The following is an 11,828-nucleotide window of genomic DNA, read 5'->3' as shown; positions in this document are numbered from 1 at the left end:
TTGTTTTTGCTGTTGTTGTTGTTATGGTTATTTGTCATGTGATATCAGAATGGCTCGGGCACACTGACAAACTTAAACCAATTCTTTTGCATCAGTGTTAACTACATCCATAACCATGAGGAAGTATGCTATACGTTGCCTGGTTACCCCCTTCCTTTTTAGTAGAATGCTGCCTCGGAGGGATATACACAGCAAGCGGCATCCCTTCATTTGAAACTCGGCCAAGGCAGTACTCAGCTGTCTTTTGTTCATGGTTGCCCCCTGCAGGACAGTTCTGTTCACTTCTCGTAGTTCTCCATTTGACAGTTGCCTGTGCACGTGAAAAAACTTGCGTTTAAGGAAGAATTGAATTCAATCGCCAAACAATGGCAGAATTGCCAGGCCCTGCTTTCAGAAACAGGGATATGAAAGTATTCTCAGGCAGGTCAGGATTTAGCAGTACAAAAAAATGGGTATGACGTTTTCTAAAAATATTTGATAGATTTTTTTTTTAACTTAAAATAATGGATCACTGCTTGTGTCTTTTAAATAAATAAAAAATCCTTGTCAAAGATCAAAGGTGCCACTACATTCCAAACAGAATAAGCACCATTTAGCAATTCCAGTAACCAAATGTGGTTCGGAACCTGAATGTTAGTCAAAACAATGGAGATTGTACACTCATCCACGTAACTGCCTTTGTACGATGTCCCACAGCTGACTGCTGTAATTTGACGATGTTTTATAGAGTTGATAGGGAGGGACAACTGGAACACTTTGTCCCGGTCCCAGGCTCAAGGGGGGCCCAAGGTATGTGGTGTTACTATTTTTAATTTGTTACAGAATATATTTTCAGGCTCAAGACAATATATTTTGTCCCAGGCCAGAGAATTTTATAGCTGCGGCCCTGGTTGTTTCACTTTTGATTTTGTGTTTTGGCAAGAAACCTACGCACACAGCATAGTAACCCAATGCACTGACACATCAAACCAGCGGGGAGGTGTCCACATTCCTCAATGATTAAAAAAAGTCTCACATATCATGTGTCCCAGTTCACTCCAGCACACTTCAGCAACAACTGAACAGAATGGGTGTATAGCCTATATTCTGTAAATTTTGCGTTTAGAATAATATAAATGGAAGCATAAACTTCCATCTGTTTCCCAGCTGAAAATTACAATTATGCACACATTTTGCGAACCAACACAGACAGTTGTCAACTCAATACTGAATGAAATGACACAATAGATGTACCAGCATTTTCAGAACAAGAACACATCTTCTGCTAACAAAATGCAGAATCCTGTGTTGTGAACTATATGGCAGGATTGTTGTTGTAAAAGAAAAAAAAAGATGTTTCATGAATAGCATAGTCCACCACGAAATCCATTCTCATGTCTTTTAGTGGACAGATTTAGACATTTAGCCATACCTTGGGTCAGTGGTTCTCAACCTCAGTCATGGGGAGCCCAGTGTGTATGCTGGTTTCACAAGCTGTTCATTTTTCTTAATTAGGTGCTCTTCATGTTTAGAGGGATTATTTACCCTCTTAAGCCACATCATGCCAGAAATGGCTATGCTTGCCATGAGAAATAAAATTCCCATTGTAGTCATTGTGCTATATTTCAAACAATACATAAAAAGAGGTAACAAAATTTTTAACTGATCAAATGAAAGACTGAGGTGAAGTAACAGACTCCTAATTAGGTTACGGAACACATGCGTTTAAGCTGTTTTATAAGTTCCCCCTTAAACGTATTAACGCAGTTCAGGTTTGGCTCGTTATCATTGTCTTCATCTTCAAATTCTTCATTATTTATCCAATGGTTAATTTTGGTTGCCAGGTGTCCACACAATCACCAGTCAGGAGAGTGTTGATTCTCCTCAGTCTTCAATATGAATAGTTAAAAAGATTTTTAACCTCTTTATGTAATTGTTTTCTATATAGCTCAATGTGAATTTGGGACTTTTATTCTTCAAGGCATGCATAGATATTTCTGACATAATGTGGCATAAGAGGGTAAATAGTCCCTCTGACATGAAAAGCACAGAATTAAGAAAAATTATCAAATTGTTGAAATTCTGGGATTGTAACTGTGGTTGGAACAAAAACCAGGATACACAGTGGGCCCCCGGGACCGAGGGTGAGAACTATTGCTTATTCGTTACGCTGAAAGGATGCCACATTTTGTACTTTATTCTCCAAACCTCTGTCTGTCAAATAAATATACTGTATACAAAATATAAGCATCATTATTATATAATGTAAAGACGTGCATTATTTTTAAAGTCACAATGAAATGATATGGGCCTTCTGTGTGTGGTGTGAAAAATCTATCCCAAGAGCCTTGTATCCATTTTATGGTGGGTGAAACCGGTGGTGAAACTGCTTGATTTTTTGAATACAGCCACAGGGGTGCAGTGAGCCATATACACAATATTTTTAGTCACAATTGCTTGTCAGCTTCAACCCCTTCTTGCACTCACCGTATAGAGGAAATCTGACAATTGCACAGGAGCTCCCCTCAGTGGTCAATTTAGGGAATTGCATAACCCAGCACAAGTACAGTCCTGAAGGGTAATTGCTTTCAAAAATGAACACCGGATCCAGACCCTCTTTTGGAAACCAATGTGCAAGGTAAATGTGTGCAAGGATTTCAGTTCTGATTTATGAATACTCATTGCAAAATCTTAAATTACTAAAGGAATTACTTATATGAAATGTGAAAGTATTATTAAACAGGAAATAGCAGATGAGTAAACTCATTGCCAAGAATGAGATTTCCCAATGCACAATTCAACCTCAAATCAAAAACTTGAGGTAAATTTCTAAATACCACCTTTTTAACACTTCAGTTTTGGAATGAGGCTATCTGATGTGACCTTTAAGTAGTCTTAATTTAACTCATGGAGTTTTTGTGGGTTCTTCTGCAATGTTTTTTGTCAGTCCAAATTAAATGTTTCACTTCCACTCAAGCACTTCTTTTGCGTAACATCCACCAATGAATACATTGTTTTCTTTAAGGTTGCTTGCATTTTATTTTGTCAGTGTGTTTGTATTTGTCATGGTGCTTCAAATTAGTGTAATTTAATATTTTTTTACTAAGTTCTAGTAAGAGGGTCACTGTGGTGTTAGCAGTAAGGAGGCATTGTTTATTTTTGTACATTCCCCTTTATTGACCTAATTTATCCTCCTAGAGTAAGATGTTCCGTCACAATGCCCTAGCTGACCTGTTGTTTTTATTTATTTATTTTTTTTGTTTGAAGGTACAGAGCAACACTGCTGGATGTGCCATTTGTCAGGCGAAAGCCCAAGCAGGGTCTTTCACTTCAGAAACATCGTAAGCTGTCGGTGTTGAGTGGAAGTTTAACTCTGTAAATACTCTTAAAGGTGAAAAAACAGAGGAAATGATCTGTTGTTTAACCAGAACAGCTGGTGTTTCTTCCAGCCACTTGTCAATGTGTGAACTATGCTCTATTAATTCTTCACATTCGCCTGGTCAGCGAATAAGCATTAACTTGTGGTGGAGGGAGCAAGAAAATTAATAGCAAACCAGAGGACCTGTTACAATCAGAAACATGTAGTATATTTCTGTGCAATGTTGTATACAAAGTTGATGTAAATATTACATTACAAATATATTAATTTTTTTCCAGTAAAAAAGAAAGCACATTCAATGCCACTTGTCTGGTGTGGTCAGTTGCCCAGTCATCCAAAATTCCAGAATTTGGTGACATCCCAGTCAGGCATTTGGTCAACAGAGAGTACACCTATTCTGGACGTGGGTCAATTGCCACTCCACAAATCCGGGCAGAGTCAAGGAGAATAGAGGTTTGCCCTCAGTTGCATCTCCATGACAACACCCTTACATTCTGCACACTTCCTATGACACCATCTTGCCTACCACTAGGCATTCAGATTAGTCGTGTGTGTGCCGGTGTCACTCTTGCTGAAGGTATGGCGGGCTCTTCAATTATGCTCAGTTTTACAAATCTCAGATCTCTGCACAATTGATACATGAACATGAGTCACTAAATATAACACAGGACGACTCCACCCACACACTTCACAAAGCAACCACACTGACCAGGTCATGGTCCCATCCCTGACAGGATAACAAAGTTCATGTTCCCAGCCGGTCGCTGGAAACGTAAAACAGCATCAAGACATGTCAATTTTAAATGATCTACTCATTGATCAGCAGACAGTGCCCTTATACACCATGAGCTTTGCTATGGGAAGGCAGATTGTAGGGCACTATTTTCCCACTCAGGAAACTCCCAGAGCAACCATTAAAATGGAAAATTCCAGATACTGAGGCCTGGTAGATTATGATACCCCTGCTCCCAGTCTTTACAATTCACATCACTGTCACAGCAGTCATGACACCGAATCCCTGGACACAGGATTTACAGACAGCAGATCATTGTTTGATAATCCCTCTACAGGTGGTAAATGCAAAATCTAATTGTCCTTTTGAACAGAAAGTCCAATTTGTCGCGCCTGTCCACTGTCCTCCCTGTGGGCGCCTCTGAGATGCGAGGGGACCTCTTCATAAGGAGGAGGGGACAGCTCTGCGTTCGGACTGGGTGACTGGCAGGAGCTGCCCGACTCCGATTGGATGTGGGGGGAGAGTGGGTGGGTCCCAGGCACTTCCTGGGCCAATAAGAGCTGGGTTGGCCCTCGGCAAGGCGGGAGACGCTGCCCCCAGCTCCCATACACCGCCTCCTCATAGGTGGGGAGTGAGACGGGCAAGCCGTCCACCATCAGGTCCATCTGGTCAGAGGATCGCCTGCTGCAATGAAGACACCAGACTTCAGATTTACTGGCACATTTACCAGCAAAATATATAGCATAGTATATGGTAGAGTAAAAGCTATCATTATTTGATGAACACGTGACCACACTACACCATTCCGATTGGTGGAAAAGTTAGAGAATCTATTAAGTCAGAGTCACTGACAAATTGGAAACTTACTTGTGTGAGTGACAAGGGTAAAGGCGGGACTTGATCACCATGCAGGCAGTGGTGGTTAGTAGGAAGATGGAGACACCGACAGCTGTCGTAGCAACACTTGGAAGAGAATTGGCTGCTCTGTCCTCCATATTAGGGTGTCCTTCTGTTAATGCAAACAGCAATGTCATTAACTCAACTTGTGAACTCAACATAAACCAATGCGTGGTGGATGTACGGGTGTAAAATGGCTGCCGTACATCACCACGGTGGGTGCTACACATTGGTAATGGTTGAGGCAAGGTTCCCACGGTCATTATGAAGCACCGTGACATCTTGAAAAGCAGTGCATAATAGTAGATTGCTAAACACATTTAACGGACAAATAGAGTACAATCATTTCTTATGGCATTCTCAGTATGTGTCTTCATTTTCTTTTTATTCCTCGTTTTTCGTTGGGAGTCATCTGAGGTTTGGGAAGTTTCAGTTGTATGTTGTAAAGTTAATTTTTAAAAATGTAATAGAAAATGAAAAAAGAAAAACACTGCCTAAGTGCTGTCCATTATTATTATCCATCCACACATTGTCTATACCTACTTATCCTGAGCAGGGTCGCAGGGGGTGCTGGAGCCTATCCCAGCATACATTGGGTGAGAGGCAGGAATACACCCTGGACAGTCTGCCAATCTATTGCAGGGCACACACATCATTCACTCACCACTTACTCACACACTCATACCTATGGGCAATTTAGAGTCTCCAATTAGCCTACCTGCATGTCTTTGGACTGTGGGAGGAAACAAGAGTGCCCAGTGGAAACCCCCGCGGACACAGGGAGAACATACAAACTCCACACAGAAAGGCCCAGGCCATAATTCGAACCCAGTTTTTTCTTTCTGTGAGGCAACGGTGTGACCCACTGCAAAAGGTTGTGGTAATTCAGGTGCTATTTTAGGAAGCATCCGGTGATAATTCAGTTTTCAACAAATGGGTATGAGAACAGGGGGATCTCCAAATAAATGTTTCCAGAAGATTTAAATATTCTCATATTTCTGTGACGCAGTATTTTTTTTGGAGCTTTCAATTGCATAAAGGAAAAGCGGTTAGTGCGAATGGTAACTAGCTGACTTCCTGTTATCTGTGATGGTTTCCTGTCTCATCAGGTCACAGTCCAAAAGAGGAAGCTTCGTGCACACAGTGGTGACTCGAATGCAGCCCCAGGTCCCAAGTTCTGTGTTTCACTTTCTTCCTTTCGCAAGTTCATTATTTTATGTAGGGCATTTCACCAATGCCATCTTGCATTGTGTGCATTTTTGTGTGTTGAGCAGTTCTGAATGCACATATGGCTTACTGTTATTCCATTAAAGCTAGCGTTGATACTCTTTTTTTTGTCAATCTTCGCCTCTCATATCATGAATCAGGAGCACTTTGAAAGAGCCACCATGTTACTGCACGAAAAGCAGTCATCTCTCCATCTCAGGCAGATGGGCAGACAGGTTTATCCACTTGAAAACACAGGGGTCTCATTGTATGGGAGACCAAAACAAACTGAAATCACAAAATATGCAGTCATACTGAAATGTAGGATCAGCTCGAAACCTCACAGTCCGACCAGCATACAACATTGGTAAGACAGGCACACTGTTGCTTTGTGGTAATCATGTGAGAATGTTACGTCTGCATGGAGAATTTACCCAGGTTGCGTGTTCTAACATAATGCATTCTCATAAAGGATTTACTAAATATAAATACCTTGTACTATATTAACATTGCTGTGATGTTGTAATAACGTTGATATAACGATATGTTAACAAGACGAGGATCTTCACTCTTTTGTGATGTAGCATTGCTTTAATCTTGAAGTGTTTGAACTAATTCCTGGCACAGACAGTAAAGCTCTTTAGGCCTCCTCTGCAACATCGAAAGTAATGTGGGGGCTACATTCACACAGGAAATGACTCAACCATCTTGCAGAACAGGAAGAAAGAGGAATTCTGCTTTCATGTGTGTGGAACATTGATGGAGGAACTCATTGTCTGCGGCTCAACCATTTTTTTAACATAAAAGCTAAATTTCGAAATTAGGCAAATAGTGCTTGAAAGGGATTAGTTACTCCTCAAACAAACAAAAATAAGAAAAAATGTTATTGCTAGAATACAAAAGTAATGCTTGTCATGTGTACTTGATAAAAACCATGGCTATTAAAAAAAAAAAAAACAGACACCAGCAGATTTGAGCATCCCTGGTCTAAATACGTCTGACACGACGACTTTTATTTGACAGTTCCTTTAGGATGCATTTCTGGTGTTTATTGCTCAGGCCGCTACGGGGGGCGACTGAGGCGGACCGCTCGCCTGCTCACCTGGATTTGGGAGGCAGGTGGGCACGCTGGGGTACCATCTCCCATGTCTGCAGCGGGAACTGTGGACCCGGCCCGGGAGCGAGAAGCCCGGCTCACAGAAGTAGTGGATGGTGCTCTTCTGCGGGAAGCCGCGGCAGGGGGAGGGGTCACAGCGGAAGCCGCCGTGCTCCGGGACCATGGGGTGGCTGCAGTTGTTCCACTGCTTGCCTAAGAGGAGGGGCAGACACGAGGAGGCGGGGGTTAAGGATGTGGGCGGGACTGTGGACGTGTGCTAAACAAATGCCTGAAGAATGCCTGACAAAGACATTAAATGTCAAAACGCTAAACACTTCACGGCTAAATAAAATGATCACCGTTTCCGAAGCACGAGCGTGCAAGTTTTCATTCTGCATTACCAAAATTGCCCGAGACAAGACATAAGCATTGAGTGGAGGGGCTAAGGATCCCATAATGAAAGTTAATGACAGTTACCAGTATTGGGCAGAGAAAGGTTGTGGGAAAATAGCACGGCTTGGTTGTGCATGTGCAGTTTGACATGGGAAAGATAGGGAGTCTAAATGAAGCCGAGCAGGTAAGTGGTGGGTGAATGCTTGCTCTGGTTTTGTGGGGACGGGGACCAATAGGAGAAGATTGATTGGGGGTATGAGCAGCGATGGTGGTAAGTAGTTGGTGGGCGGGCTCCGGGTGAGGAAAGGGTGCGAGTGAGAGGGGTTAAGGCAGGGGTGCACAACATTTCAGAATTGTGTGCCAGCTCCTGCTCTTATTCATTTAATTAGCTCAGTCATATCTTAAGCTGACACGTGTATAAGCACCACCTACAGCTGCAGACTGCAAGTATATCCTAAAGATTATACTGTTCTCAAGTACAGGAATGAACTGGCATAGTTCACAGAGCTGCCAGAAAAATAAAGGTAATTGGTTGGAACAAAAAACCAGCACACAGCCTAGCCCTCCAGGACCGGGGTTGTGCACCCCTGTGTAGAGGCATACCTGCAGTGAGATCTGACAAGACGGCCAGGATCAAGACTCTGCAGCCCACAGCCAAGTGAACATACTTCCACAGCAACAGCCTCTGTGCAGACATTAACACGCCCTTCCTGCTGGCACAACAAACAAAATTTAATGGTTCGCACCCACACAAATGCAAATGTACACCCTGCTATAAACAGGTCTGAATGGCTTCAATGCAAAAGTGCATGGATGATAGAATATCTCTCACTTATCACACACACACACAGGGTCATAATGACATGAAGGTATAAAGAGCTCTCCAATGACTGACAGAGAAAAGCACTGCGCCTGCATGGCAACGGCGCTGACGAGACCGTGGTCCTTAAGCACTGATCTACGATCGATCAGCTAATTCTAACCCAGTGCATCGTTGGCAAAAAGGCCTTTTGGTTTGCAGGCAGCCCCGTCAACTTGCATGACTCCAGAGACAGGTGCTGCCACGTTACCAGACCACGGCTATTCGTGTGAACAGGAGATATAAACATATGCATGGCCACTTATAACACAGAAGTGTCAGTCTCTCGCTCAGTATCCTGTATTTATTTTTGTTGTGGTTTGGTATGCATGCAGTGCCAGTCATTTCTGTAGAACCAGGGTGGGTCCCTTCCGAAGCGATTTGACCTTCTTTCCTTTTGAGATCACTGATGTGTGACCACAGTGTAGGCGGCTGCTAGGGGAGGGGGTTCTACACGGCTTCAGAAAGCAAAAGCTTTTTTTTTTTTGCTTCTAAAGCAAAGCGATCTTTGGCGTGTAATTGATTAATGTCCCAGTGCAAATTAATGATGCACTGGGATGACTTTATACCCTGTCAGCTTGTTGTTGCACTGGACTTTGAACTTTCTGCTCTGTTTGTCAAGTGCTTACGTCTCGTTACCCGTAAAATGAATTAAGGTTTTGCATTAATGTGGCACCGTGTGATGTTGTCTCCTGCCATTTCATAACTTCCTGTATAGATTTACCCTCATGTCAATTATTAATTATCACCCCCGTTATCCAGACTCTAGATTTTTCTATGGAGTGCTTCCCAAAGCGTAAGGGCCTTCAACAGGTGAACTTGCACAATTAAAATATGCTACCGCGATTAATATTTTTAGGGTGTTCTACTGTATCAGGAGACTGACGCAGCCCGGCATGTTAAATGACCACGCGCTCCCTGGAAACTTACAGTAGGCTATTTCACGAGGGAATGAGGATGGAAATAGGCCATCTCACAAAGTACAGCCGTTTCAGGTATAGGCTACGAATGAACGGGAATCTCCTGTAACTAAATGAACAAGCACAAAGCGCCTTCCAGCGGGGTACTAAGTCGAACCTCCGAGAATGGTACGGGCATTTGCAAGCTATTCACAAACAGAATTTCAGTTATAGGCTAGTACATTTCAATGGCATCTTTCACACGATTGATGCTTATTTTATTTGACAGCCATAGGCATATATAGGCTAGTCTGTATACTTATGTGTAGCCGAGGAATCCGTAAAAAGGATATAAAAGGTGGACGGTTTACCAGGCTAACATCTATGTCACTGGCAGCATCAGCGCAATACTCATTGTGATAAAATCCCTGCAGTTCATTCATTCGCATTTACAGACTTTAATTTAGCAATATGTCTGGATACATAGGAAACCCAAAACATACCTTGTAAAATTTGCCATTGGAACATCGTAAGGCTACTCACAATTTCAATGTCCATTAGGCTACTTAATATGACGTTGTTCTATTATTGAGCATTCGAACGCATTCTATATTACATACCTTTACAAAATATCATAGATATCATTATCAAAATATCATTGGACATTGCCTTACCAACCTTTCAATTAGGCAAGTATGTCTTTCGTTCTCCGACACCATTTTTATAACTTGTCAGCCACCAATGTAGACAAATTTTACATAATGATTTCCGTTCCTCTCATTACACCATATCAAAAATAGCCTAAATAAGTGGAAAAGACAACTTACCTTGCGGTAGCCTATTTGGGAATATCCGAGATAAAATAATTCGACAAAAAAAGAATTAAAAAAAGAACTGCACTTTTTTTTCTTGATTTACGACGGTCTCGGAATTCAACAGTGTTGGGTTCGAATATTCCCTTCTAAATGAATGACCAGGAGAGCAACTGGTGGATCTTTTTCAGAGCCAATGTTAGACTACTTGAGTCATCGCTCAGCTGTGTTGACACGCACGGCAAGGCTGCTCATAGGCTATAGACACTGCGCGCTACATTGCATGTGGCACTTCATTCTGTACAGGTTTTGCAAACTCCGCCCACAGCACGAGTCCGACGATTGTCATATTCGGGAAATTTAACCTATTTCGCAGAACTGTACAGAAATAGAAGTTAGTATCTTTCCAGTATTGTTTTAGGACTCCACCTTTGTATTTACGAGCTACTTGTTAGATTGACAACTCATTTTAAGTGGCTGGTCTATAATGCCGATTTTATTTAAACAACTGATAGATTGTGACTGAGCGGAAGAGCTAAACATATAATTACAGGGAACGATCCGTACCAGTAACTCGTCTGTAATGATTTTTACTTATTTATTTTAATCTTTCTGGAGCGATAGTTAACATTCGTGGTACGCTACTTGACCTTATCAAGTTTCGCGACTTTCTTAAGTAGTTTTAGTAAAACGCGAACACAACACCATGGGTAACAGGCTAATTGAAAATGTAATTACTGGTCTTATGCCTGTTGCCAATTTATGGCTGCTATTCCCAAACGTTCCATACGCAACTGGGTTTAGTTAGCCAACTTAAATTCCCTTTGCGGTTGGGCTATTTATTCTCACGGGTGCATGCTGTCCACGCGGGGGTTTGTCGTACTCCAGTTTACGAGAATAGCCGATGTAATAATTACTTACATTTGCTGTGATCTCACTTCCATTCCCTTGTTGCTTCATTGGATTTGGCTGACTGTTAGGCAACGGTAACTTCACCGTTTGACGCGGGCCTATTTCCGTACATAATCTCGGCAAGTGATTCTTGGATAAGCAGAAGGAACGGAGGCGGCAGAGCAACGATGTCAGCTTCCTCAGCAGTTGGCTAAACAGTGACAAATTGACTCGGTATGTAAGCTTAGTATTATTCATAGCTTTTCAAAATTCCAAACCCTTACATCAGTGGTTCTTAACTCGGTCCTATGAACCCAACTGTTGGTATTCACTCCAACCGTCACTGCAACCACTGAACTGTAACAAACTAGCAATTATTCTTTAGACAAATTGGATACATTATGTAAAACAAAATAGCTGTGCACACCATGAAGAATACATATTCCAGATTTGTATACCAGGGCATTTAATTAGATCGACTTATACGTTAATTATCTGTAATGTGCTATACGATAAAGTATTTCTATAGAAAGACGTTACGTCTTTGATTCAGTTGAGTACAAACTGCTGAGAGAGTGGACACCTGTGGTTACTGAACCTAAACCAAAATGAAGAGTTCAGAACCGAACAAATGAAAAGCCCAAGCCGCACAGTGTTTAAGTTTAAGGAAGAAATAAATGTTTT

At 41.9% G+C, this 11,828-nt stretch overlaps 1 protein-coding gene across 5 annotated transcripts; it reads right to left on the bottom strand.

The window, feature by feature from the left end:
- Window positions 1–3,393: 3,393 nt before the first annotated feature.
- zgc:152863 (uncharacterized protein LOC562658 homolog) lies at window positions 3,394–11,303 on the bottom strand. 5 transcript variants are annotated; one of them, XM_035386671.1, is made up of 5 exons: window positions 11,175–11,303; window positions 8,287–8,393; window positions 7,297–7,503; window positions 4,959–5,100; window positions 3,394–4,775 (listed from the first exon to the last, which is right to left on the bottom strand). In XM_035386671.1, the coding sequence occupies exons 1-5, from the start codon at window positions 11,195–11,197 to the stop codon at window positions 4,445–4,447; spliced, it is 810 nt and encodes a 269-aa protein (XP_035242562.1). In that variant the 5' UTR covers window positions 11,198–11,303; the 3' UTR covers window positions 3,394–4,444. The 5 variants fall into 5 exon arrangements, with proteins under 5 accessions (XP_035242562.1, XP_035242563.1, XP_035242561.1 ...); XM_035386672.1 differs by having other exon boundaries at window positions 3,394–4,772; window positions 8,287–8,396; window positions 11,175–11,298; XM_035386670.1 differs by having other exon boundaries at window positions 8,287–8,396; window positions 11,175–11,288.
- Between the last annotated feature and the right edge of the window lie 525 nt (window positions 11,304–11,828).

This window comes from Anguilla anguilla, chromosome 12 (assembly GCF_013347855.1).
Source record: "Anguilla anguilla isolate fAngAng1 chromosome 12, fAngAng1.pri, whole genome shotgun sequence".
Classification (NCBI taxonomy): Eukaryota; Metazoa; Chordata; class Actinopteri; order Anguilliformes; family Anguillidae; genus Anguilla; species Anguilla anguilla.
This window is presented reverse-complemented; position numbering and strand designations above follow the sequence as displayed.